The 25,400-nt window shown below is 47.8% G+C and overlaps 1 protein-coding gene across 1 annotated transcript in view; it reads left to right on the top strand.

Moving 5' to 3' along the window:
- Nucleotides 1-241: 241 nt before the first annotated feature.
- LOC127586517 (histidine N-acetyltransferase-like) overlaps nt 242-25,400 on the top strand; it is a 28,904-nt gene continuing 3,745 nt past the window's right edge. The window contains exons 1-2 of the mRNA XM_052044531.1: nt 242-291; nt 23,217-23,394. Coding sequence (XP_051900491.1) covers nt 23,218-23,394 — 177 coding nt within the window. The 5' untranslated portion in view covers nt 242-291; nt 23,217. The remainder of the gene's footprint in view (nt 292-23,216; nt 23,395-25,400) is intronic.

Raw genomic sequence — 25,400 nt, 5'->3', positions numbered from 1 at the left:
TTTAAACTTTTCCGATAAAACTTTGTGAAGCACCAGGTTGTTTCCAACTCATTCTTGGACTCCCGAAAGAACCCGCGGATTCAGAAATAACCGGATCCGACACTATTCGAGGTCCGGACCTTGGTGGAGAGTTTGAGAATGCAGACGCAAGAGGCTACAGATGCTGGAACCTGAAGAAACATACAAGATGTTGGAGGAACTCAACGGGTCAGGCAGCATCTGTGGAGGGAAATGGACAGTCGACGTTTCCGGTTAAGACCCTTAATCTGGATTACAGTTTGCTTCATAAAGGTAGGCAAGTGATCATTTAAGACCAGTTCATCATGTTCCTGACAAGACTCCTGATGTTGCATTTTTTTTAGAACGTTTTTCATATATTTTTATTTTCTCATATTTTCGTATGATATAGAAAGAGGATATTTGGCCCGTTCAGTCTATGTTAGCTCCCACTTATTCTCCTGTAACCCAATCTCTCCCACACTCCCATCAATTTTCCGCAGATACCACTCACCCAAGCACTAGGGGTAATTTGCAAGGGCCAATTAACCTACCAACCGGCAAGTCTTTGGGATGTGGGAGGAAACCGGAGCACCCAGGGGAAACCCACACAGTTACAAGATGCACAAACCTAATATCTTTCAATTTCCTTAACCGTAAGAAAATATGAGTAATAGCCCTGTATCAAACTTGTCCAAACCATTCACCGATATCAAAACTCCTCTCAGAGAAACAAAGGACTGCAGATGCTGTCAAATCTCCTCTCAACCTGAAGTGCTGAGGTGGGGAGCATAATATAGAACTAAACTAAACGGGTGCTTGGTTGTTGGTGTGGACATGCGTTGAAGGAACTGCTTCTGTGCGGTGTGTTGCAAGATTAGGAACCTCTGTCTAGCCAGATCTAGTACAGACTCAGTGGTTGAATGGACTCCTGCCCACTGATGTTTTGCTCTTTCTATGTGGGCAGGAAATAAGCAACTGCACTCTAACACAAAACTCTTGAAAGCCAGCCAACCCCACTCCTACGTATCACCTTGAAACAGCAGCAGAGTCAAGGCTGACGTGTGTGAATTCTTTTTTATAAAAAAGACTTTAACCTTTTATTCTCTCTCTCTCTCCCTCCCCCCCGCTCTCTCTCTCTCTCTCTCTCTCTTTCTCTCAATGGCACAGCAGATGACTCACCAGAGCTGTGGTGCAGAGATAGGCATCTTTTCCCTCTTTCTTTGCTGGTCTCCTGAAGCACCTGGATGCTTTCTGTCTTGTTGAAGACAGTTCGCCTGTTTACTCCCGGACCTCTCCAAGCATCGTGATGTCTGAGAGATCAGGGAGATTACTCAGCCCGTCGACCTTGTCCAACTTGGCTAAGTTCTTGAAGGGCAGAAGCCCCGAGGCCAAAAGTGGGGCGGAGCAATTGGATTTCTCTGTCGTTGTGACCACACAGAGCTAACAGCCTGAATGTCTGCACAATACAGGGGGGAGTCTCCTGCACTATATCTAGTCAGCCCTCTAATGCTAATATTGAGGCTAAATCAGTGGACAAATAATCTGAACATTTGCAATTTCAAATCCTGCTTCAGTCCCCTGAAACTTCCCCGAAAGTGGTGTCACAGGTATTGGTATTGGTATTGGTTTATTATTGTCACTTGTACCGAGGTACAGTGAAAAACTTGTCTTGCATACCGATCGTACAGGTCAATTCATTACACAGTGCAGTTACATTGGGTTAGTACAGAGTGCATTGATGTAGTGCAGGTAAAAACAATAACAGTACAGAGTAAAGTGCCACAGCTACAGGAAAGTGCAGTGCAATAAGGTGCAAGGTCACAACAAGGTAGATCGTGAGGTCAGAGTCCATCTCACCGTATAGGGAACTGTTCAATAGTCTTATCACAGTTGGATAGAAGCTGTCCTTGAGCCTGGTGGTACGTGCCCTCAGGCTTAAGGACAGAGTGGTGAAGAAGGCGTTTGGCACGCTGGCCTTCATTGGTCAGGGCATCGAGTATAAGAGTTGGGACGTTGTGTTGCAGTTGTGCAAGACATTGGTGAGGCCGCACCCGGAGTATTGCGTACAGTTTTGGTCACCCTGTTATAAGAAACACATCATTAAACTGGAAAGAGTGCAGAGAATATTTACGAGAATGTTGTCGGGACTTGAGGGCCTGAGTTATAGGGAGAGGTTGGGCAGGCTGAGACTTTATTCCCTGGAGCGTAGGAGACTGAGGGGTGAGCTTATGGAGATGTATAAAATCAAGAGGGGCTTAGACAGGGTGAATGCGCACAGGCTTTTTCCCAGGGATAGGGAACCAAGAACTAGGAGGCATAGGTTTAAGGTGAGAGGGGAATGATTTAAAAGGGACCTGAGGAGCAACTTCTTCACGCAGAGGGTGGTGGGTGTATGGAAAAAGCTTCCCAAGGAAGTGGTTGAGGCCGGTACAACAACAACATTTAAAAGCTATTTGGACAGGGACATGGATAGGAAAGGTTTAGAGGGATATGGGCCAAACATGGGCAATTGGGACTAGCTTAGATGGGCATCTTGGTGGGCATGGATGAATTGGGCTGAAGGGACTGTTTCTGTGCTCTACAACTCTCTGACTCTATAACTCACCCCCTTTTTTAAAACAAATCAGAAATTAACTGATAACATGAGATGTCCAAGTCAACCTGTTGTATTGTAAAACTCACTGGTTTTTAGTGTCCTATAAGGAAGAAAAGTTGGCTACTTATCTATGATAACCAGCACACCACGGAAACCAGCCTCCCCTCCATGGACTCCGTCTACACTCGTCGCTGCCTCGGTAAAGCAGCCAACATTATCAAAGACCCCACCCACACCGGACATTCTCTCTTCTCCCCCCTCCCATCTGGCAGAAGATACAGAAGCCTGTAAGCACGTACCACCAGGCTCAAGGACAGCTTCTATCCTACTGTTATAAGACCATTGAACAGTTCCCCTAGTATGATAAGGTGGACTCTTGACTTCACAATCTACCTCATTATGGCCTTGCACCTTAATGTCTGCCTGCACTGCACTTTCTCTGTAACTGTAACACTTTATTCTGCATTCTGTTATTGTTTTCCCTTGTACTACCTCGATGTGCTGATGTGATAAAATGATCTGTATGGATGGCATGCAAAACAAAGTTCCTCACTGTAGCTCGATACATGTGACAATAAAAAAACAATTTACCAATTTTATCTTGTTGAGGCCTGTTTGTGACTTCAAGATAAGATAGTATTTCTTTATTAGTCACATGTACATTGAAACACACAGTGAAATACATCCATTTGCGTAGACTGTTCTGGGGGGCAGCCCGCAAGTGTCGCCACGCTTCCAACATAGCATGCCCACAACTTCCTAACCTGTACGTCTTTGGAATGTGGGAGGAAACCGGAGCACCCGGAGGACACCCACACAGACACAGGGAGAACGTACAAACTCTTTACAGACAGCGGCCAGAATTGAACCCGGGTCACTGGTGCTGTAATAATGTTACACTAACCGCTACACTACCGTGCCTGCTTCAGTCCCAGACCAACATGGTTGACTCTTAATTAACCTCCAAAGGGGCTTAACATGACTCCACCAGAAGTAAGGCCTGTCAGTACCTTCTCGGAGAGCTGTATGATGAATGCCAACTTTGATAATGACAACAGTTTCTTGGAAGCTTGAAGGGGGTTGCGGAGAGTGTGGGAAAATGATGTTGAAACAGAGGATCAGCCTGGTCCTATCCTATGGTAGACCAGGCTTGTAGGGCTGAATGGCCTTTTCTGCTTCCACCATACATTTCTATATTTCTTCCATTTCTTTTCCAATCAATTATTGTGAAGTGTGAGAAAGACATAGTGGGTGGCACAGTGGTACAGCTCCAGAGACCCGGGTTCAATCCCGACCTCCGGCGCTGTCTGTTTGCACGTTCTCCCTCCACGTTTCTCCTGAGCGCTCTGGTTCCCTCCCAAAAAACGTGCTGGGTCGGTGGGTTAATTGGCCGCTGTGAATTGCCCCCCCCCCCAGTTTGTTTGTGGGTGAGGGGTAGAATCTGGGGGAAGTTCATACGATACAGGGAAATGACTGGGGTGGGGGGGGGTGTGGTAGGGGAAGGGGTTGATGGGATAGTTCCGAGAGCCAGTATAAACTCAATGGGCCGAAAGGCCTATACTGTGAGAAATAAAATGCGAAAGTAGAAGAAGGAAGTTTAGGTCTCTTGTTATAGTGTAGGAAACGTCAACACCAATGTGCGCACAGCAAGATCCCACAAGCTGCAACGTGATAATGAGCACCGTTTCCGTGGCGATGCTGAGGGTGAGCATTGGCCGATAGGACAGGTAGGATTACCCTGTGAGATAACGTCATTTACTTGTGGCAGGGAGAACGGAAAGGCTCTCAGTTGGACATCTCACTCAGGAGATGGCTCCACCAACAGTTCCGGCCTCCGTTGGCCATGGGCTATCAACCGAGTCACTGGAGGGTGCCTGAAACTCCCTCATTTTATAATAAAATGGATATAGGAGCATTCGGATTAGCTGATCTCTTTATAAAAACACAGCACTCCCACTGAGCCCCTTGCCAGTTAGATGTCCCATGTCTCTCTGGATGGGGTATGTGATGTCATCTATCCTGCTAGACGGAGTATACCTCTCGTAGCGGGTGGTGAATCTGTGGAATCCTTTGCTCTAGAGAGTTGTAGAGGCCACCTCATCAGAAATATTTGAAGTGGAAGTCAGTAAATTTTTGAAAGATCGAGGAATTGAGGGCCTTGGGGAACCAGTACTAAAGAAGAGTTGAGGTCTGGGGCAGATAAGTTGTGGTCATATTGAATGGTGGGGCAGGTTTGAGGGGCTGAAGGCTGACTCCTGCTCCTATTTTCTTGTGCTCTTTCATATTTCATCTTACGAGTCTCTCTGGACGAGGTACAGAGGTTCAGCTTGTCCCCGAACACTCTAACAAACTTCTACAGTTATACTGTTGAAACTATCCTGACTGGTTGTATTGCGATCTGGTACGGCAATTCCAAATGTGCAGGAACACAAGAAGCTGCAGAGAATAGTGGACTCAGCCCAATACATCACGAGCACATCCCTCCCCACCATCGGGAGTATCTACAGGAGGCGCTGCCTCAAGAAGGCAACATCCATCATCAAAGATCCCCACCATCCAGGTCGTGCCATCGTCTCGCAGCTCCCATCGGGCAGGAGGTACAGAAGCCTGAAGTCCCACACACACCAGGTTCAAGAACAGCTACTTCCCTTCAACCATTCGGTTCTTGAACCAACCCGCACAACCCTAATTGTTACCTCAGTATAACAACACTGTGAATCAGAATCAGAATCAGGTTTGTTATCACTGACGTATGTTGTGAAATGTGTTGTTTTACAGCAGCAGTACAGTGCAAGACATAAAGACATCAAAATTACAATAATTTACAAAAACAAATAAATAGTGCAAAAGGGGAAAAGAACTATGAACACTTTGACCACTTTGGACTACAATGGACTTTGGGATTTTTGTTCTCATTCTGTTCTTTCTTGTATAATTTTGTATAAATTATGTTTTTCTTGGGAATGTTGTGCATTTGATGCTCTGTGCCTGTGATGCTGCCGCAAGTAGGTTTTCCATTGCACCTGTGCACACATGGACTTGTGCAGATGACAATAAACTCGACTTTGACTTTGCATGGGGATATTTGATGTCATGTCACTCTGCTCTCTTGACCTTGAGAACGATTGAAGATCAAGGTGGATTTGTGTTGGGGTGACTCGGCCAATAGAAATGATCTAATCTGAGGGTCGATCGATTTTCAGAAGGGAAACAACACCCGGGTGGAAGATGAAATTCAGCCACAATTCTAAATAAGAACCCAAGCAGCTTCTCTCCCTTCCTCTGTTCCCTACGTGTCCTGTGTTGAGAATTTATAGCATAAACCTAAAAGGCAAAAAAAAATTGTCTCTCAGTCCGACAAGCATCAAATAGCCCCACGTCATAGCCAATTAGAACCTTCGACAAGAACCTAATTGAGCAATGAGCTCCTTAACGAGAGGATGAATCACCGGGTAGCAGCCATGGTTACCACTCAGTCTGAGATCCCAGCTGCTACATTGCTGGCGTACCTGTGATGAGATAGGGCACTTAGCCAGTTATTCTGATACACACCATCAGCTTCAAGGTTAAAAGCCCCATCTTTGTGCTTCAAAGATATTGTCAGCAACCACGCTCAGTGAACTTTTTTTTCCCTGACGGACTCGCGTAGACTTCCTGATATTTCTGATAATGATGTTAACAAAACTGACCTTAATCTCAAATGTCTTGTCGGTTGAGGCTGGGGCATTTAATGTTTAACTCTCTAGCTGGGAGTATTTGATGTCAGGTACAACACAGAAGGAGGCCATGCAGCCATAAAGCCTATGCTGTCTCTTAGAGCAATCCCATCAGTCCCATTCCCCCACCCACAATCTTGGGCAAGCCGGCAAGAAATTGCAGAGAGTTGTGGACACGGCCCAGTCCATCACGCACACCAGCCTCCCCTCCACAGACTTCTTGCTGCCTTGGGAAAGCAGCCAACGTAATCAAGGACCCCTCCCACCCTGGACATTCTCTCTTCTCCCCTCTCCCGTCGGGCAGAAGATACAAAAGCCTGGGAGCACGTACCACCAGGCTCAGGGACAGCTTCTATCCCGCTGTTATCAGACTCTTGAACAGACCTCTCATGTACTAAAACATAAGATAAGATTTCTTTTTTAGTACATCATGTACGTCAAGAAACACAGTGAAATGCAACTTTTGCGTAGAGTGTTCTGGCGGCAGCCCGCAAGTGTCGCCACGCTTCCGGCGCCAACATGAACTCTTGATCTCCCAACCTACCTCATCGTGGACCTTGCACCTTATTGTCTACCTGCACTGCACTTTCCCTGTAACTGTAACACTATATTCTGCAGTCTGTTTTCCTTTTCACTACCTTGTTGTACTTATATGTGGCATGATCTGCCTAGATGGCATGCAAAACAAAAGCGTTTCACTATATCTTGGTATAAGTGACAATATTAAACCAACATTAATGCCAGTTCTCCCCACATTCCAATCAACTGCCCCCAGATTCCACCACATTACCTACACACTATCTTGTGAATCGGAGCCTCCAAACCAGGCGGTGATGCAATGCTCTCCACTGTGCATCTGTAGAAATTTGCAAGAGCCTTTGGTGACAAACCAAATCTCCTCAAGCTCCTAATGAAGTAGAGCTGCTGGCATGCCTTCTTCGTGATTGCATCAATGTGTTGGGCCCAAGATAGATCCTCCGAGATGTTGACGCTCAGGAACGAAGCTGCTCACCCTTTCCACCGCTGGCCCCTCAGTGAGGACTGGTGTGTGTTCTCCCGACTTCCCCTTCCTCAACTCCACAATCAGTTCCTTGGTCTTGCTGACGTTGAGTGCGAGGTTGTTGTCACGACACCACTCAGCCAGCCGATCTGTCTCACTCCTGTACACCTCCTCATCGCCGTCTGAGATTTTACCAAGAACAGTGGCGTCATCGGCGAATTTATAGAACATAGAACAGCCCAGCACTGGGCAGGCCATTCGGCCCACGATGTTGTGCTGATCTTGATGCCAATTTATACAAAATGTCCTTCTCCTGTGTATCATCCATCTCCCTCCATTTCCTTCATATTCATGTGTCTATCTAAAAACCTCCACCAAACCGCCTGCCTCCCCTACTACCCCAGGTAACCCATCCAGGCACCTACCACCCTCTACGTAAAAAACTTGCCCCTCACGTCACCTTTAAGCTTCCCTCCTCGATAGTCAGAGCCTTTTTCCCGGGGTAGAAATGTCAAATACTAGATGGCAAATCTTTAAGGTGACAGGGGAGAAGTTTATAGGAGTTTTACATGGTGCCTGGATTGCACTGCCCGGGGAATTGATGGAAGTAGATATGGTTAAGAGGCATTTAGACGGAAACATAACAGGCAGGGAACTGAGGGATGTGGACCACATGCAACGGCATCACAGGTAGACAGGATGGTGAAGAAGGCATTTGGTGCGCTGGCCTTCATCAGTCACGGCACTGATATGACGTTATGTTGCAGTTGTACAAGACATTTATTAGATCCCACCTGGAGTACTGTGTCCAGTTTTGTTTACCCTGTTATAGGAAAGATGTTATCTAAGATAAGATAAGATTTCTTTATTAGCCACATGTAAATTGAAATACGCCGTGAAATGCAGCTTTTGCGTAGAGTGTTCTGGGGGCAGCCCGCAAGTGTCGCCACGCTTCCAGCGCCAACATAGCATGCCCACAACTTCCTAACCCGTACGTCTTTGGAATGTGGGAGGAAACCGGAGCACCTGGAGGAAACCCACGCAGACAAGGGGAGAACGTACAAACTCCTTCCAGACAGCGGCGGGAATTGAACCCGGATCGCTGGCGCCGTGATAGTGTTACGCTAACCACTACACTACCATGCCTGCCTGGAAAGAGTGTGAGGAAGATTTACTAGAATATTGCCAGGACTCCAGGAGAGGTTGGGCAGGCTGGGACTTTATTCCTTGGAGCGTAGGAGATTGAGGGGTGCCCTATTAGAGGTGTATAAATTCCTGAGGGGCATGGATATGGTGAACACACATCGTCTTTTTCCTGGGGAGGGGGAACTAAAATTTAGAGGTCATAGGTTTAAGGTGAGAGGGGAAAGGATTTAAAAGGGACCCGAGGGGCAACTTCTTCACACAGAGGGTGGTGTGTATATGGAACGATCTGCCAGAGGTAGTGGTAGAGGCAGGTACATTAACAATGTTTAAAAGAGCATGCATTTAAGGTGAAAGGGAGTAGGTTCAGAACAGACGTGAGGGGTAGGTTCTTTTACTGAGAGAGTGATGGATGCCTGGATTGCGTTTCCTGATAGGGTGGTGGAGGCAAGTTCACTGGGGGCTTTTGAGGGGCTTGGATGGGCACATGGATGCGAGGAAAATGGAGGGATATGGACATTCTGTAGGTAGGAGGGAATAGCTATGTCGGCACAACATTGTGGGCCGAAGGGCCTGTTCTGTGCTGTACTGTTCTATGTTCTATAAAAGACATTGAGAAAGGTACACGAGTAGGAAAGGTTCAGAGGGATCTGGACCAAACGCAGGGAAATGGGACTAGCTTAGGTTGCACAAGTTGGTCGGCATGGATGAGTGGGGCCCAAGGGCCTTTCCGCACTGTGGTGCTCCATAACTGTGATGTAAGGACAAGTTGCTTCACGCAGAGAGTCGCTGGGGTCTAGAAGCTGCACACCCAGGGGAAGTAGTGGGGGCAGAAACAATCGTAGTGTCCCAAAATGGAGTATCTGGAAGGAATTAAAAGTATATTGGGCTTTGGCAAGAGGGCAGGGTGGGGAGGCTGAATTGAGCCAGCAAACATATGAGGGGGCAGCGCTCTCTCATGCTGCAACCTTGCTGTTCTACACTAACCACCACACTACCGTGCCTGCCCATCGCCCGCACACTCCTCCCACTGGGTCCCCTCCCCCGACTGTTCCCATCAGGCACGGTGGTGTAGCGGTTAGCGTAACGCTTTTACAGCGCCCAGTGACCCGGGTTCAATTCCCGCCGCTGTCTGGAAGGAGTTTGTACGTTCTCCCCTTGTGTCTGCGGGGGTTTCCTCCGGGTGCTCCGGTTTCCTCCCACGTTCCAAAGACGTACGGGTTAGGAAGTTGTGGGCGTGCTATGTTGGCGCCGGAAGCGTGGCGACACTTGCGGGCTGCCCCCAGAACACTCTACACAAAAGATGCCTTTTACTGTGTGTTTCAATGTACATGTGACTAATAAAGAGATCTTACCTCCTTCCATGCTCCGTTATCTTCAACCCTTTGTTACCTCCACCTGTCACCTCTCAGCTTCTAGTGCCATTCCCACTCTCCCCTCCCCTGTCTGCCTATCAGTTCTCTCTGCTTCCCCACTCACCTGGATCCACCTGGATCACCTCCCAGCTCTTACTGCACCCCTTCCCCTCCACCCCTTCATACCGGCCATCTCCCCTCCACTCTTTCAGTCCAGATGAAGGGTCTCAACCCGAAACACCGACTGCCCATTTCAGAGACACAAGAGACCGCAGATGCTGGAGTCTGAAGCAATGCACTCAAATGCTGGAGGAACTCAGCGGGTCAGGCAGCATCTGTGGAGGGAAATGGACAGTCAACGTTTCACGTCGAGACTCTTCATCAGGACTGGAAAGGAAGAGGGCAGAAGCCAGAAAGATTTCCCTCCACAGATGCTGATGAGTTCCTCCAGGGCTTTGTGTGTTTTTTGTAGGTGAAGCGTTTATGCAGACATACCTCGAGTTGAGCAGGGGACAGGCATTCAGATTTCTGGATCATTGGGGCCTCTTTTGGGGCAGGTATGACCTGTACAAAATGGACGGGGTTACAGCGGGACATAGATAGGTTGCAAAACTGGGCTGAGAAGTGGCAGATGGAGTTCAACCCAGATAAGTGTGAAGTGGTTCATTTTGGTAGGTCAAATATGATGGCAGAATATAGTATTAATGGTAAGACTCTTGGCAGTGTGGAGGATCAGAGTGATCTTGGGGTCCGAGTCCACAGGACGCTCAAAGCAGCTGCACAGGTTGACTCTGTGGTTAAGAAGGCATACGGTGTATTGTCCTTCATCAATCGTGGAATTGAATTTAGGAGCTGAGTGGTAATGTTGCAGCTATATAGGATCCTGGTCAGACCCCACTTGGAGTACTGTGCTCAGTTCTGGTCATCTCACTACAGGAAGGATGCGGAAGCCATAGAAAGGGTGCAGAGGAAATTTACAAGGATGCTGCCTGGATTGGGGAGCATGCCTTATGAAAACAGGTTGAGGGAACTCGGCCTTTTCTCCTTGGAGCGATGGAGGGTGAGAGGTGACCTGATAGAGGTGTATAAGATGATGAGAGGCATTGATGGTGTGGATAGTCAGAGGCTTTTTCCCAGGGCTGCAATGGTTGCCACAAGAGGACACAGGTTTAAGGTGCTGGGGAGTAGGTACAGAGGAGATGTCAGGGGTAAGTTTTTTTTACTCAGAGAGTGGTGAGTGTGTGAAATGGGCTGCAGGCAACGGTGGTGGAGGCGGATACGATAGGGTCTTTTAAGAGACTTTTGGATAGGTACATGGGGCTGAGAAAAATAGAGGGCTATGGGTAAGCCTAGTAATTTCCAAGGTAGGGACATGTTCGGCACAACTTTGTGGGCGAAGGACCTGAATTGTGCTGTAGGTTTTATATGCTTCTATGTTTCTTTGTTGGGTCAGAGTTGGGACAACTTTGGCTTCTGTAATAATACCTCCCTGCCAGTAGATAGCACCTTTTCACAGGCTTGTTTCTACCCTTGTTTCTGGGGGCAGGCTGCCATCTACTGACTGTATCGTGACAAGGCAAGAGCAGGAATTCCTTTTATCCCGGCAGAGAGGAGTCCACAACTGTCTTGGAGAAACCTACAAAGACATGACCGTCAAGAAGGATATCCACAGGGTCTTGAAGAGGTTGGTCAATGGGCTGGGTGATACAGAAGGACATAATGGGCGGGAGGGAGAAATTTGTATTTCTATCTTCGAGAAGTGGGGAGCTATATGGGAGGGAACGGTCAGATAGATCTTAGAGCAGGACAGAACATCGGCACCACACTGTGGTCCGAAGTGCCTGTACTGTGCTGTAATGTTCTATCAATTTAAGTGTGAGGGGACTACAGTTGAGTAAACAAGTTATCTAATCCAAGTTCAGGAGCATGTGACAATACTTGTACTTGCCAACTAAATTTCTGATGGGAAAAGGATTGGCGTTATTAAAACTTTACAACATTTTAATGTAACATTATGGACCTCTCTGGCATAACAACTTGTGCTACAGAGATGGCACCAGAGAGAGGCAAATGGCAAGTCGCAGGGGAATTATGAAACACCCCTGTTTACAACGACAGCAGCTGAGATCTGCAGCCACATAGAGTGCAGTAGGCAGCATTGATTCAAATCATTTAAAAGAACTAGCAAACTTCAGAACCAGCAGAATTGTGACTCCAGGCCACCCCAGGAGTGAGGGAAGCAGGGAACGTCTCCATTGTCTCAGGAAACATGGTTCAGGTAAAACTGAAACGCTGGGTGCTAAAAGTCCACCTGTCCCTTTCTACCAACCATCCTCTTGGCTAATATACAGTCTCTGGAAAATAAAATTGAAGACCTCAGAGCAAGACTGCACTACCAGAGGGGACATCAGGGACTGTTGTGTACTCACAGAGACACAGCAAACTCCCAGCTCTCCAGACACGGAGCTCCAGCCCAAGGGCTTCACCATCCCACGCCCGCACTTTGGCAAGTCCGGTCACCTGGCTGTACTTCTACTCCCGACGTAGAGGCAGAGACCGAGGACCACAGCACTGGTGGGGAGGACCGCAAAGGTCTGGACAAGGGAGGCGGAGGAGCGTTTACAGGACTGCTTTGAATCGGTGGACTGGACCATATTCAGAGATTCATCCTCGGATCTGAATGAATATGCCACGGCCGTCACCGACTTCATCAAGACCTGTGTGGATGAGTGTGCACCATCGAGAACATGCCGAGTTTTCCCAAACCAGAAGCCCTGGATGAACCAGGAGATTCACAGTCTGCTGAGGGCTAGATCTGTGGTGTTCAAGACCGGCGACCCAGAATCCTACAAAAAGTCCGTGTACGGCCTACAGAAGGCCATTGTGAGAGAGATAAGGCAATTCCGTGTGAAGTTAGAGACACAATCGGACTCACGACAGCTGTGGCAGGGTTTGCATGCCATTACTTCCTATAAGGAGAAACCGAACAGCATAAATGGCAGTGATGCTTCTCTCCCTGATGAGCTCAATGCCCTTTATGCACACTTCAAAAGGGAGAATAACACTACACCTGTGCGAATCCCCACAGCATCTGGTGACCCTGTGATCTCTGTATCAGATGCCGACGTCAGAACATCCTTCAAGAGGATGAACCCTCGCAAAACGTCAGGCCTCGACTGTGTACCTGGCAGGGTACTGAAAATCTGTGCTGACCAACTGGCTGGAGTGTTCAAGGACATCTTCAACCTCTCACTGCTGCAGTCAGAGGTTCCCACCTGCTTCAAAAGGGCATCAATCATACCAGTGCCCAAGAAGAGCAGGGTGAGCTGCCTCAACAACTATTGCCCGGTACCACTCACATCTACTGTGATGAAGTGCTTTGAGAGGTTGGTCATGGCTACAATTAACTCCTGCCTGAGCAAGGACCTGGACCCAATGCAATTTGCCTACCACCACAACAGATCTACAGCAGACGCAATCTCACTGGCCCTCCACTTGGCTTTGGAGCACCTAGACAACAGCAAAATGTACGTCAGGCTGCTGTTTATAGACTACAACTCGGCGTTCAACACCATCATCCCCTCAACACTAATCAACAAGCTTCAAAACCTGGGCCTCTGTACCTCCCTCTGCAACTGGATCCTCGACTCCCTCATCAGGAGACCACAGTCAGTGTGGATCGGTAGTAACATCTCCTCCTCGCTGACAATCAACACAGGCACACCTCAAGGATGCGTGCTTAGCCCACTGCTCTATTCCCTCCACATTCACGACTGTGTGGCTAGGCACAGCTCAAACTCTATCTGTAAATTCGCTAATGACACCACTGTTGTTGGCAGAATCTCAGATGATGACGAGGAGGCGTACAGGAGTGAGATAGATTAGCTGGTTGAGTGGTGTCACAACAACCTCGCACTCAATGTTGGCAAAACCAAGGAATTGATTGTGGACTTCAGGAAGGGGAAGTCGGGAGAACACACACCAGTCCTCACTGAGGGGTCGGCGGTGGAAAGGGTGAGCAGCTTCAAGTTCCTGGGCGTCCTCAGATGATCTATCTTGGGCCCAACACATTGATGCAATCACGAAGAAGGCACACCAGAGGATCTACTTCATTAGGAGTTTGAGGAGGTTTGGTATGTCACCAAAGACACTTTCAAATTTCAACAGATGTACGGTGGAGAGCATTCTGACTGGTTGCGTCACCGCCTGGTGTGGAGGCTCCAATGCGCAGGATCACAAAAGGCTGCAGAGGGTTGTAGACTCAGCCAGCTCCATCACGGGCACAACCCTCCCCACCGACAAGGACATCTTCAAGAGGCAGTGCCTCAAGAAGGTGGCATCCATCACTAAGGACCCTCACCACCTGGGACATGCCCTCTTCACATTACTACCATCAGGGAGGAGGTACAGGAGCCTGAAGACCCACACTCAACGTTTCAGGAACAGCTTCTTCCCCTCCGCCATCAGATTTCTGAATGGTCCATGAACCTATGAACACTACCTCGTTATTCCTCCTTTGCACTATTTACTTATTTTTGTAACTTATAGTAATTTTTATGTCTTGCACTGTACTGCTGCCACAAAACAACACATTTCTCGAGGTCATTAATAATAAACCTGATTCTGATTCTAAAAAGGAAATAGAATGAAGGACATAGTGTGTGAATATAGTGCTGTTGAACGAACAGAAAAGTACTGTTTGTGATTAGACATGCTGCTATATATAGTCAGAGAGTTGTACTGCTTGGAAACAGGCACCTCGATCTATACCAATATATATTGTGAGTTGACTGTAGTTTTAATCACACCGTAAAAATTGGCATCTTACCACTGTTGGTAGGTACATCACCCCAAGGCATGCATGGCTTGGCCTGCCTTCTGTCACTCAATGGTTTGTAATCTCGTCAGTATGGTTCCAAGGTTATGGACTCCGATGAGTCCTTCTCTGTTTAAGCTGTTGGACCCATTTCCTACCCTGGACTTAGAAGGCTATCTGGAGACATTGTCCTAGTCATATCCCTCCGATAAGGATGGACCCTGAATAGCTTTTTTAAATTGGTAATTGGTTTACTATTGTCACACGTACCAAGAAACAGTGAAAAGCTTCATTTGCATACTATCCAGGCAGATCATTTCAAAACATAAGGACATCAAGGTAGTACAAAGGGAAAACAGTAACGGAATGGGGAATATAGTGTGTAACAGAGAAAGTGCAGTGCAGGCAGACAATAAGGTGCAAGGGCCACAATGAGGTAGATTGAGAGATCAACTTTATCACACAAGAGGTCCGTTCAATAGTCTTATAACAACGGGATAGAAGCTGACCTTGAGCCTTGTGGTATGTGTTTCCAAGTGTTTGTATCTTCTGCCTGATAGGAGGGGGGAGAAGAGAGAATGGGGTGGGACGGGTCATAGATCATAGAACATAGAACAGTGCAGCACAATATGGTCTCTTCGGCCCACGGGATTGTGCCGACATATAAGCACCTACTCCCTGATCAAACTAACCCTTCCCTCCCGCACAGCCCATAACCCTCCATTTTTCTTACATCCATGTGCCTATCTAAGAGTCTGTTAAATGTCCCTATTGTGTCAGCCTCGACCGCCACCCTGACAGTGCGTTCCAGGCACCCACCACTCTCTGTGTAAAAAACCTACCTCTGACATACCCCTGAACTTTCCTCCTCTGATCTCAAACTGATGGCCTCTGGTATCAGCCGTTTCCGCCCTGGGGAAAAGGTGCTGGCTGTCCGCTCTGTCTAAGCCCCTTGTAATCTTATACACCTCTATCAAGTCGCCTCTCATCCTGCATCACTCCGAAGAGAAAAGCCCTAGCTCGCTCAACTACTCCTCATAAGACATGTTCTCTAATCCAGGCAGTATCTTGGTAAATCTCCTCTGCACCCTCTCTAAAGCTTCCACATCCTTCCTATAATGAGGCGACCAGAACCGAACACAATACTCCAAGTGTGGTCTAACCAGAGTTTTATAGAGCTACAACATCACCTCGCAGCTCTTGAAATCAATACTCCGACTAATGAAGGCCAGCACACCATACGCCTTCTTAACCACCCTATCAACGTGCGGAAACTTTGAAGGATCTATGGACAGATTCTAAGATCCCTCTGTTCCTCCACACTGCTAAGAATCCTGCCATTAACCTTGTACTCTGCCTTCAAGTTCGTTCTTCCAAAGTGTATCACTTCACACTTTTCTGGATTGAACTCTATCTGCTACTTCTCCGCCCAGTTCTGCATCTTGTTTAGATCCTGTTGTAACCTACAACAACCTTCTACACTATCCACGACACCTCCAACCTTTGTGTCATCTGCAAATTTACTAATTCATCCCTCCACTTCCTCATCCAAGTCATTTATAAAAAGAGCAGGGGTCCCAGAACAGATCCCTGCGGAACACAAGTCACTGACCTCCAGGCGGAATACTCTCCATCTATCACCACCCTCTGCCTTCTGTGGGCAAGCCAATTCCAAATCCACACAGCCAACTCTCCATGGATCCCATGCCTCATGACTTTCTGGATGAGCCTACCATGGGGAACCTTGTCAAATGCCTTACTAAAGTCCATATATACCACATCCACTGCTCTACCTTCATCAGTTTGATCTGTCACCTCCTCGAAAAACTCAATTAGACTCATGAGGCATGACCTGCCCCTCACAGAGCCACACTGACTATCCCTAATAAGACTATGCTTCTCCAAATGCTCGTAAATCCTGTCCCTTAGGATCCTCTCCAATAGTTTGCCCACCACTGACGTAAGACTCACTGGTCTATAATTCCCAGGATTATCCCTATTACCTTTCTTGAACAAGGGAACAACATTTGCCACCCTCCAGTCCTCTGGTACCACTCCTGTGGCCAGGGAGGATGCAAAGATCATTGTCAATGCCCAGCAATCTCTTCCCTTGCTTCCTGTAGTAACCTGGGGTATATCCCATCCGGCTCTGGGGACTTATCTATCCTAATGTTTTTCAGAAGCTCCAACACTACCTCTTTCTTAACCTCAACATGCTCCAGCACATTAGCCTGTTCTACACTGACCTCACATTCATCAAAGACTCTTTCCCTAGTGAAAACTGTACTCATTAAGGACCTCCCCTACCTCCCCCGCCTCCAGCCACGTTTCCCCCTTTATCCCTGAGCGGTCCTACCCTCACTTTTATCATTCTCCTGTTCTTTATGTACGTGTAGAATGCCCTGGGGGTTTTCCTTAATTCTGTTCAACGAGGCCTTCTCATGTCCCCTTCTAGATCTTCCTTCTTAAACTCCTTCCTGGCTACCTTATAATTCTCAAGAGCCCTGCCTAACTTTTGCTTCCTAAACCTAAAGTATGCTTCCTTCTTCCTCTTGACTAAATATTTCACCTCTCTTGTCAACGGTGGTTCCTGTACCCTGCCGTCCTTTCCCCGTCTCAGTGGGACAAACATATCCAGAGCCCCATGTAAGTGTTCCCTAAACAGCCTCCTGTTTCTACTGTGCGTTTCCCTGAGAACATCTGTTCCCAATTGATGCTCCCAAGTTCCTGCCTAATACCGTCGTAATTAGCCCTCCCCCAGTTAAAAACTTTCCCATATGATCTGCTCCTATCCCTGTCTATGGCTATGCTAAATTTCAGGGAGTTGTGGTCACTATCTCCAAAATGCTTGCCCACCGAGAGGTCTGTCACCTGACCAGGTTCATTGCCTGGTACTAGATCCAGTACGGCCTCTCCTCTTGTCGGCCTGTCCACATACTGTGTCAGGAATCCTTCCTGGACACACCGAGCAAATTCTGCCCCATCTAAACCTTTTGCACTGAGGAGGTGCCAATCAATATTAAGGGAGTTGAAGTCTCCCATGACAACAACCTGCTATTTTTGCACCTTTCCAAAATCTGCCTCCCAATCTACTCCCGGTGGCTACTGGGAGGGTTTGTAGAATACTCGCAATAGAGTGATCGCTCCCTTCCTGTTTCTGACTTCAACCGACACTGACTCAGTAGACGATCCCTCCATGACGTCCTGCCTTTCTGCAGCCGTAATAAATTAACAATGCCACTCCACTCCTCCTCTTTTACCTCCCTCCCTATCCCTTTGGAGACATCTGAACTCCGGAACATCAAGCAGCCACTCCTGCCCTTGCGACAGCCAAATCTCTGTAATGGCCACAACATCGTAATTCCATGTACTGATTCATGCTCTTAGTTCATCACCCTTGTTCTTAATACTTTTCACATTAAAATAAACACATTTCAACCCATCCAACTGACTGCATTTATACCCTATCCACTGCCTATCCTTCCTCACAGTCTCTCTGCCCTTTGCATCGACCTATTACACCAAGTGCTCCATCATCTGACCTAACACTCTGGTTCCCACCCCCCTGCCAACCCAGTTTAAACCCTCCCCAACAGCTCCAGCAAACCTGCCCACAAGGGCATCCCTCTCAACGTCGGCTGCTTTCCCGAGGCAGCGGGAAGTGTAAACAGGGTCAGTGGAGGGGAGGCTGGTTTGCGTGACGGACTGGGCTGTGTCCATAATTCTCTGCGATATCTTGCGGTCTTGGCAGAGACAGTTCAGTCTCTGGATTGCTCTTCCTTCCAACAGTTCCACAGAGAATATTTTTTTCATTTATTTCCCTAAGGACACAGTAGGAGGCCATTTGGCCCTTTGTGTCTATGCCCATTTTCAGAGGAATCCTTTATTCCCCACTGCCCACACCTGCCCATTAACACCACCCACCCACACTTGGGGCAATTTTTTGTAGGCAATGAATTTACTATGAGTGGGCTGGGCTTATTTGCCCCTGGAGTGAGAGAGACAGTAGGGGGTGACCTGACAGAAGTATATAAGATTATGGGAGACACAGAAAGGGTAGACGGTGTCTTTTTCTTATGAAAACAACAGGGCAGGGGTTTAAAGTGAGAGGTAGGAGTTTTAACCGGGGATCTGAGGGGTAAATTTTTTACCCACAGTGTGGTAGCTATCTGGAACACGCTGCCAAATGAGGTGGTGGAATCAGATACAATTATTATGTTTAAGAGTCATTTAGACAGACACTTCAGTGTTAGGTATTTCAACACTTTTAGTGTGTTTATTAATGTTTGTTAATGCTTTTAGAACAATGAAGGATATATTAATGTTTACTTAGGAGTTGTATTTGGTAAGGACAGTGGTCAAGCGGTATCCACAATTTTTGTTGTGACCGATACTTCATGGGCAATGAGTATATTCCTGTATCAAGTTGTTATAGATACTAAATGGACCTTACGAAGCTCCCCGTCCCTGCACAGTGTTCTCAGTATGTTGAAGGTAAGGGAAAATGTCTGACAAGCAGAGAAAATCAGAATCAAATTTGTTATCACTGACATATGATGTAAACTTTGTTGTTTTGTGGCAGCAGTACAGTGCAAAGACATAAGATCCATAAAATACAAAAATAAATAAATTGTGCAAAAAAGGAATAACGAGGTAGTGTTCATGGGTTTATGGACCATTCAGAAATCTGATGGCGGAGGGGAAGAAGCTGTTCCTGTGGGTCTTCAGGCTCCTGTACCTCCTCCCCGATGGTAGTAACGAGAAGAGGGCATGTCCCGGGTGGTGAGGGTCCTTAGTGATGGATGCCGCCTTCTTGAGGCACCGCCTCTTGAAGATGTCCTCGACGGTGGGGAGGGTTGTGCCCGTGATGGAGCTGGCTGAGTCTACAACCCTCTGCAGCCTTTTGCGATCCTGTGCATTGGAGCCTCCATACCAGGCAGAGGTGCAACCAGTCAGAATGCTCTCCTCCGTACATCTGTATGAATTCGGAGCAGACCATTCGGCCCGTCAAGCTGGTTCTGCCATTTGACAAGATCATGGCCTATCCTCTGTCTCAATGTCACATTACCATGCTCTCCCCATACCCCTCAATGCCTCTTGCAGCTTGAAGTCTATCCACCTCCTTCTTCAGTGGCTTGGCCTCCACAGTACTCCCAAATCCCTTGACGTGTAACGTGAGGCTGTGCCCTTTGCTCTCAGTTTATCTTATAACAACTAAACATCATATCCGGGTGCATCACAGCTTGGTACGGCAACTGCCCTGTCCAAGACCTCAAGAACCTGCAGAGAGTGGTGGACACAGCTCAGCACATCATGGAAACCAGCCTCCCCTCCATGGACTCTGCCTACACTTCCCGCTGTCTCGGTAAAGCAGCCAACATAATCAAAGACCCCTCCCACCCTGGATATTCTCTCTTCTCCCCCTGTCCCGTCAGGCAGAAGATACAAATGCCTGAAAGCACGTACCACCAGGCTCAAGGACAGCTTCTGTCCCGCTGTTATCAGACTCTTGAACGGACCTCTCACACACTAAAAGATGAACTCTTGATCTCACAATCTACCTCGTCGTGACCCTTGCACATTGTCTGCTTGCATTGCACTTTCTCTGTAACTGTAACACTTTATTCTGCATTCCGTTATTATTTTTCCCTTGTACTACCTCAATGCACTCATGTGATGAAATGATCTGTATGGATGGCATCTAAAACAAAGTTTTTCACTGTACCTCGGTAATAAACCAATATTGACACCGAAGAAGGAAGCTGTTTAGTCCATCTCTTCCATGTCATGTTCAAGGGGATACAATCCCAAAATTCCCACTCCCCCTCTCCCATTTCCCTGCACCCCTGCAATCTCTCTCCTAATACAGAGCTCAGGGTTCTTGCAGAACTTCATCATGGATTTTGAGAACAACGTGATTGGCAAATAAAATTTCTTTAACAAGCACTTTTTCAGACTTTGGTATTAGTCCTGAGTTCTGGTGGGTCAATGGGTTCTCTGCCTGTTCACATGAGTTCACTCTAACCTTTGTGCATGCAAAACGTGCATGGAATGCCAAAATCTTTGTTTTTTGCCTTCAAGAAGGAGAGACAGGGTGCATTTTTTTAATGTATTCACTTTTGGGGATCTTGGACACAGGTTTAAGGTGAGAGGGGAAAGATAAGATCTCTTTATTAGTCACATGTACATCGAAACACACAGTGAAATACATCTTCTTTTGCGTAGAGTGTTCTGGGGGCAGCCCGCAAGTGTCGCCACGCTTCCGGCGCCAACATAGCACGCCCACAATTTCCTAACCCGTATGTCTTTGGAATGCGGGAGGAAACCGGAGCACCCGGAGGAAACCCACGCAGACACAGGGAGAACGTACAAACTCCTTACAGACAGCGGCCGGAATTGAACCCGGGTCGCTGGCGCCGTAAAGCGTTACGCTAACCGCTACACTACCATGCCGTGTGTGCTGTTTTAAAGGAGACCTGTGATCTGTTTATCCCATAGAGGATGGTAGGTATGTGGAATGAGCTGCCAGAGGAAGTGGTAGAGGCGGGTACAATTACACTGTTCAAGAAACAACTGGTCAGGTATATGGATAGGAAAGGTTTGGAGAGAGACTGCGGATGTTGGAATGTGGAGCAGCACGCAAAACGCTGGAGGAACTCAGCGGGTTGAGCAGCACCTATGGAGGGAAATGGACATTCGGCGTTTGAGGTCGAGACCCTTCATCTGGACTAAGAGACAGAGGGGAGAATAGAAGGACCTCTATCTTTCAGTCTAGATGTCAGCATACACATGATGGGCTGAATGGCCTGTTTCTGTGCTGTGTGACTCTATGGAACAGCCCTGTAGGAAGATACTAGAACACAGAACACAGAACAGTACAGCACAGGAACAGGCCCTTCGGCCCACCATGTTGTGCTGAACTAATTAAACTAGTAATTAAATGCCTAATTAAACTAATCCCTTCTGCCTGCATAATGTCCCTAATCCCTCCATTCTCCGCACATTCATGTGCCTACCAAAGAGCCTTTTAAACACCTCCATTGTATCTGCCTCCACCACCACCCCCGGCAGCACACTCCAGGCACCCACCACTCTCTGTGTAGAAAAAGGCTTGTCTTGCACAATTTTGACCTTATCCCCTCTCACCGTAATTGCATGCCCTCTGGTTGTGCATTCCCTTGTAGTCTGGAAACTTCAATGGGTTATCTGTCAGCACTAAAGTCCACCCACCCAAATCACGTGGTCCCAGGCAAAGATAAAACCAGTGGCAAGTTTGAAGTCTGGAAACCAACGACCTGCGGCTAAGCAACAGGTTAGAACGAGCAGGACTTGAGGTTCATAGGAATCAATACAGAATTCTAGAGAAGTAGATTGACCAAAAGGCGGATTTGACTTTTGGAAGTTGTGGGGGGAAGAAAAGTTTTTTTTAGAAGATCTGTGGATTGTTTCTGTGAAGGGAAATTTCTTCTCGCAGGAATTGAGTGGAAGAGCAGGGGTCATTTGGTAACAGGTTTATGAGTATTACCTGTGCCAAGGTACAGTGAAAAACTTTGTCTTGCATGCCATCCAGACAGATCATTTAGTCATGTCATGCATTGAGGTAGTACAAGGGAAAAACAATAACGGAATGCAGAATATAGTGTTACAGTTACAGGGAAAGTGCAGTGCAAGCAGACAATAAGGTGCAAGGGCCACGATGAGGTAGATTCAAGAGTCTATCTTATCATACAAGAGGTCCATTCAATACAGTGGGATAGAAGCTGTCCTTGAGCCTGGTGGTACGTGCTTTCAGGGTCTTGTATCTTCTGCTCAATGGGACGGGGGAGAAGAGAGAATATCCAGGTTGGGTGGGGTCTTTGATTATGCTGGCTGCTTTACCGAGGCAGTGAGAAGTGTAACCAGAGTCCATGGAGGAGAGGCTGGTTTCTGTGATGTGCTGAGCTGTGTTCACAACTCTCTGCAGTTTCTTGCAGTCACAGGCAGAGCAGTTGCTGTACCAAGCCGTGATGCATCGCATAGGATGCTTTCAATAAAAATTGGTGAGGGTCAACGGGGACATGCTGAATATCCTTAAACTTCTGAGGAAGTAGAGGGACTGGTGAGCTTTCTTGGCCGTGGCGTCTACGTGGTTGGACCAGGACAGGCTATTGGTGATGTTTACAGCTAGGAACTTGAAGCTCTCGACAATGTCCACCTCGGCACCATTGATGTAAACAGGAGTATGTCACGAGCATGCTTGCAAGTGCAACAGTGCCAAAATTGAGTCAGGGGGCAATCTCCAGGGGTTTTTGACACCTTCAGTGGATCACTCGATGCATTCCTCAACCGCATGGTGTGTGAAGGCACAGGCAGAGTGATGGGGCCAATGAGAGCTGAGTCAAATATTCCCGAGTGGGAGAGACATTCGTGCCTAGTCTGAGCACTACTGTTAGTCTTAAGATCCACCTTCACACCCGACCTCCGGGACTTATCCCAGGGCCTGTTTGGCTGAGTGGATCTCAGGCTGAGTTCCAGTCCAGTCTCCGGGCAGGAGGAAGAGCTGCAAGAAGGTATGTAGGCCCTGCTTAACCACATCTGGTTTCCTCTCCAGGATGGAGGGAGCGACTCATGGGCTGGAGTTCTGCCTTGCCCAGGCAGACGACTTTGAGCAGGTGATGTCCATCTCCGTGGACATCTACAATGGCCTCGACTACCTGCCTGTCCGTTACCATAACTGGCTGAAGGAGCCGTTGCGCAGGGTGATCCTGGCCAAGAAGGAGGGCCGTGTGGTGAGTGTGGGACCGTTCCCGTGTCGAGCCGACTGCCCGTGGCTTCCCCTCGCTCCCCTTCCCCTCCCCCAACGCATGAACCCCACCAACCTCACCCGAAGCTCCCTGCCAGTCATAGGACATAGGAGCAGAATTAGGCCATCAAGTCTACTCCACCATTCAATTGTGGTATCCTTTTCTGAACCCCATTCTCCCACCTCCTCCCAGTAATCCTTAATCCTCTTCCCCATCAAGAACCTATCAGTCTCTGCCTTATATACCCCCAATGACTTGGCCTCCACAGCCCTCTGTGGCAACGAATTCCACAGATTCACCGCCCTCTGGCTGAAGAAATTCCTCCTCATCTCAGTTCTAAAGTGATGTCCCTTTATTCTGAGGCTGTGCCCTCGGATCCTGGACTCTCCCACTGACGGAAACATCCTCTCCACGTCCGCTCTATCCAGGCCTTTCAGTTTTCAGGTTTCAATGAGATTCCCCACCCCCCCCCCCCCCCCCCCCACCATCCTTCTAAACTCCATTGAGTACAGGCCCAGAGACATCAAATGCTCCTCATACATTGAGCCTTCCGTTCCTGGGATCATTCTTGTGAACCTCCTCTGGACCCTCTCCAGGGCCAGCACATCCCTCCTTAGATACGGGGCCCAAAATTGCTCACCATATTCCAGATGCGGTCTGACCAACGCCTTATAAAGCCTCAGCAGTACATCCTCACAATCACATCTCCCCTCATAAGGTGGTGAGCGGAACTGTCCACAGTGCACAACTGTGGTCTTTACTAATGTCCTGAGAACACAAGAAAATAAGAGCAGGAGGCATAGGCCACTCGGCCCCTCAAGCCTGTCCCACGACTCAATATGATCCCAGGCCTCAACTCCTCTTTCTGTGGCAGTTCAACATAACCCTCAATCTCATGATCTTTCAGATATTTCAAATACCTTCTGTGATCCAACATCTGGGGTTAGGAAGTGCAGAGATTCACCACCATCTGTGATAAGTTAGTACAGACTTCAGTTTTTAGTGACTGCCCCCTTATCTTGTAACTATATCCCCTTGCTTGAGACCTACCTATTACTGGAAACATCTCAACATCTACCCTGTCAAAGCAGCCTCCCCTCCATGACCTCTGTCTACACTTCTCGCTGCCTCGGTAAAGCAGCCAACATAACCAAAGACCCTACCCACCCCAGACATTCTCTCTTCTCCCCCCTCCCATCAGACAGAAGCTACAAAAGTCTGAAAGCACGTACCACCAGGCTCAAGGACAGCTTCTATCCCGCTGTTATAAGACTATTGAACGATTCCCTAGTACGATAAAATGGACTCTTGACCTCACAATCTAACTCGTTATGACCTTGCACCTTATTGTCTGCCTGGACTTCACTTTCTCTGTCACTGTAACATTTTATTCTGCATTCTGTTATCGTTTTACCTTTTACTACCTCAATTCACTGTGTAATCAATTGATCTGTACGAACGGTGTGCAAGACAAGTTTTTCACCGTACCTCGGTACACGTGACGGTAATAAAACAATTTACCAATTTACCTGTTTACGTGTTTCAATAAGATCACCCCTCATTCTTCTATACTCCAACATATATTGATCTAAATTTGTTCATTGTCTTGGTGTTGTACATGGTTCTAGCATAATCTCCCTGCTTTTATATTCCACACCTCCCGTGAACCTAAGGTTGCAAGCTCAAAGTTCCTCCAAAGCCATACCTCTTCATATCCCCCAAGTTATTGTATGCTCCCTTGCCTTCTTGTATTTCCCCAGTTTTATTTTTTATTTAGGAGTCACAGTGGCACAGCCTCACATCTCCAGAGACCCGGGTTAGATCCTGATCTCTGGCGCTGTGTGTGTGTGTGTGCGTGAGTGCGTGCGTGCGTGCGTGCGTGTGTGTGTGTGTGTGGAGTTTGCACCCTCTCCCTGTGACCGCATGGGTTACCCCCGGGTGCTCCTGTTCACTCCCATATTCCCAATGACGTGCGGAGTCAGTGGGGTAAT

The sequence above is a fragment of the Pristis pectinata genome, chromosome 37 (genome assembly GCF_009764475.1).
Source record: "Pristis pectinata isolate sPriPec2 chromosome 37, sPriPec2.1.pri, whole genome shotgun sequence".
NCBI lineage: Eukaryota > Metazoa > Chordata > Chondrichthyes > Rhinopristiformes > Pristidae > Pristis > Pristis pectinata.
Note: the sequence above shows the minus strand (reverse complement) of the source record. Positions and strands in the feature narration are given on the sequence as shown.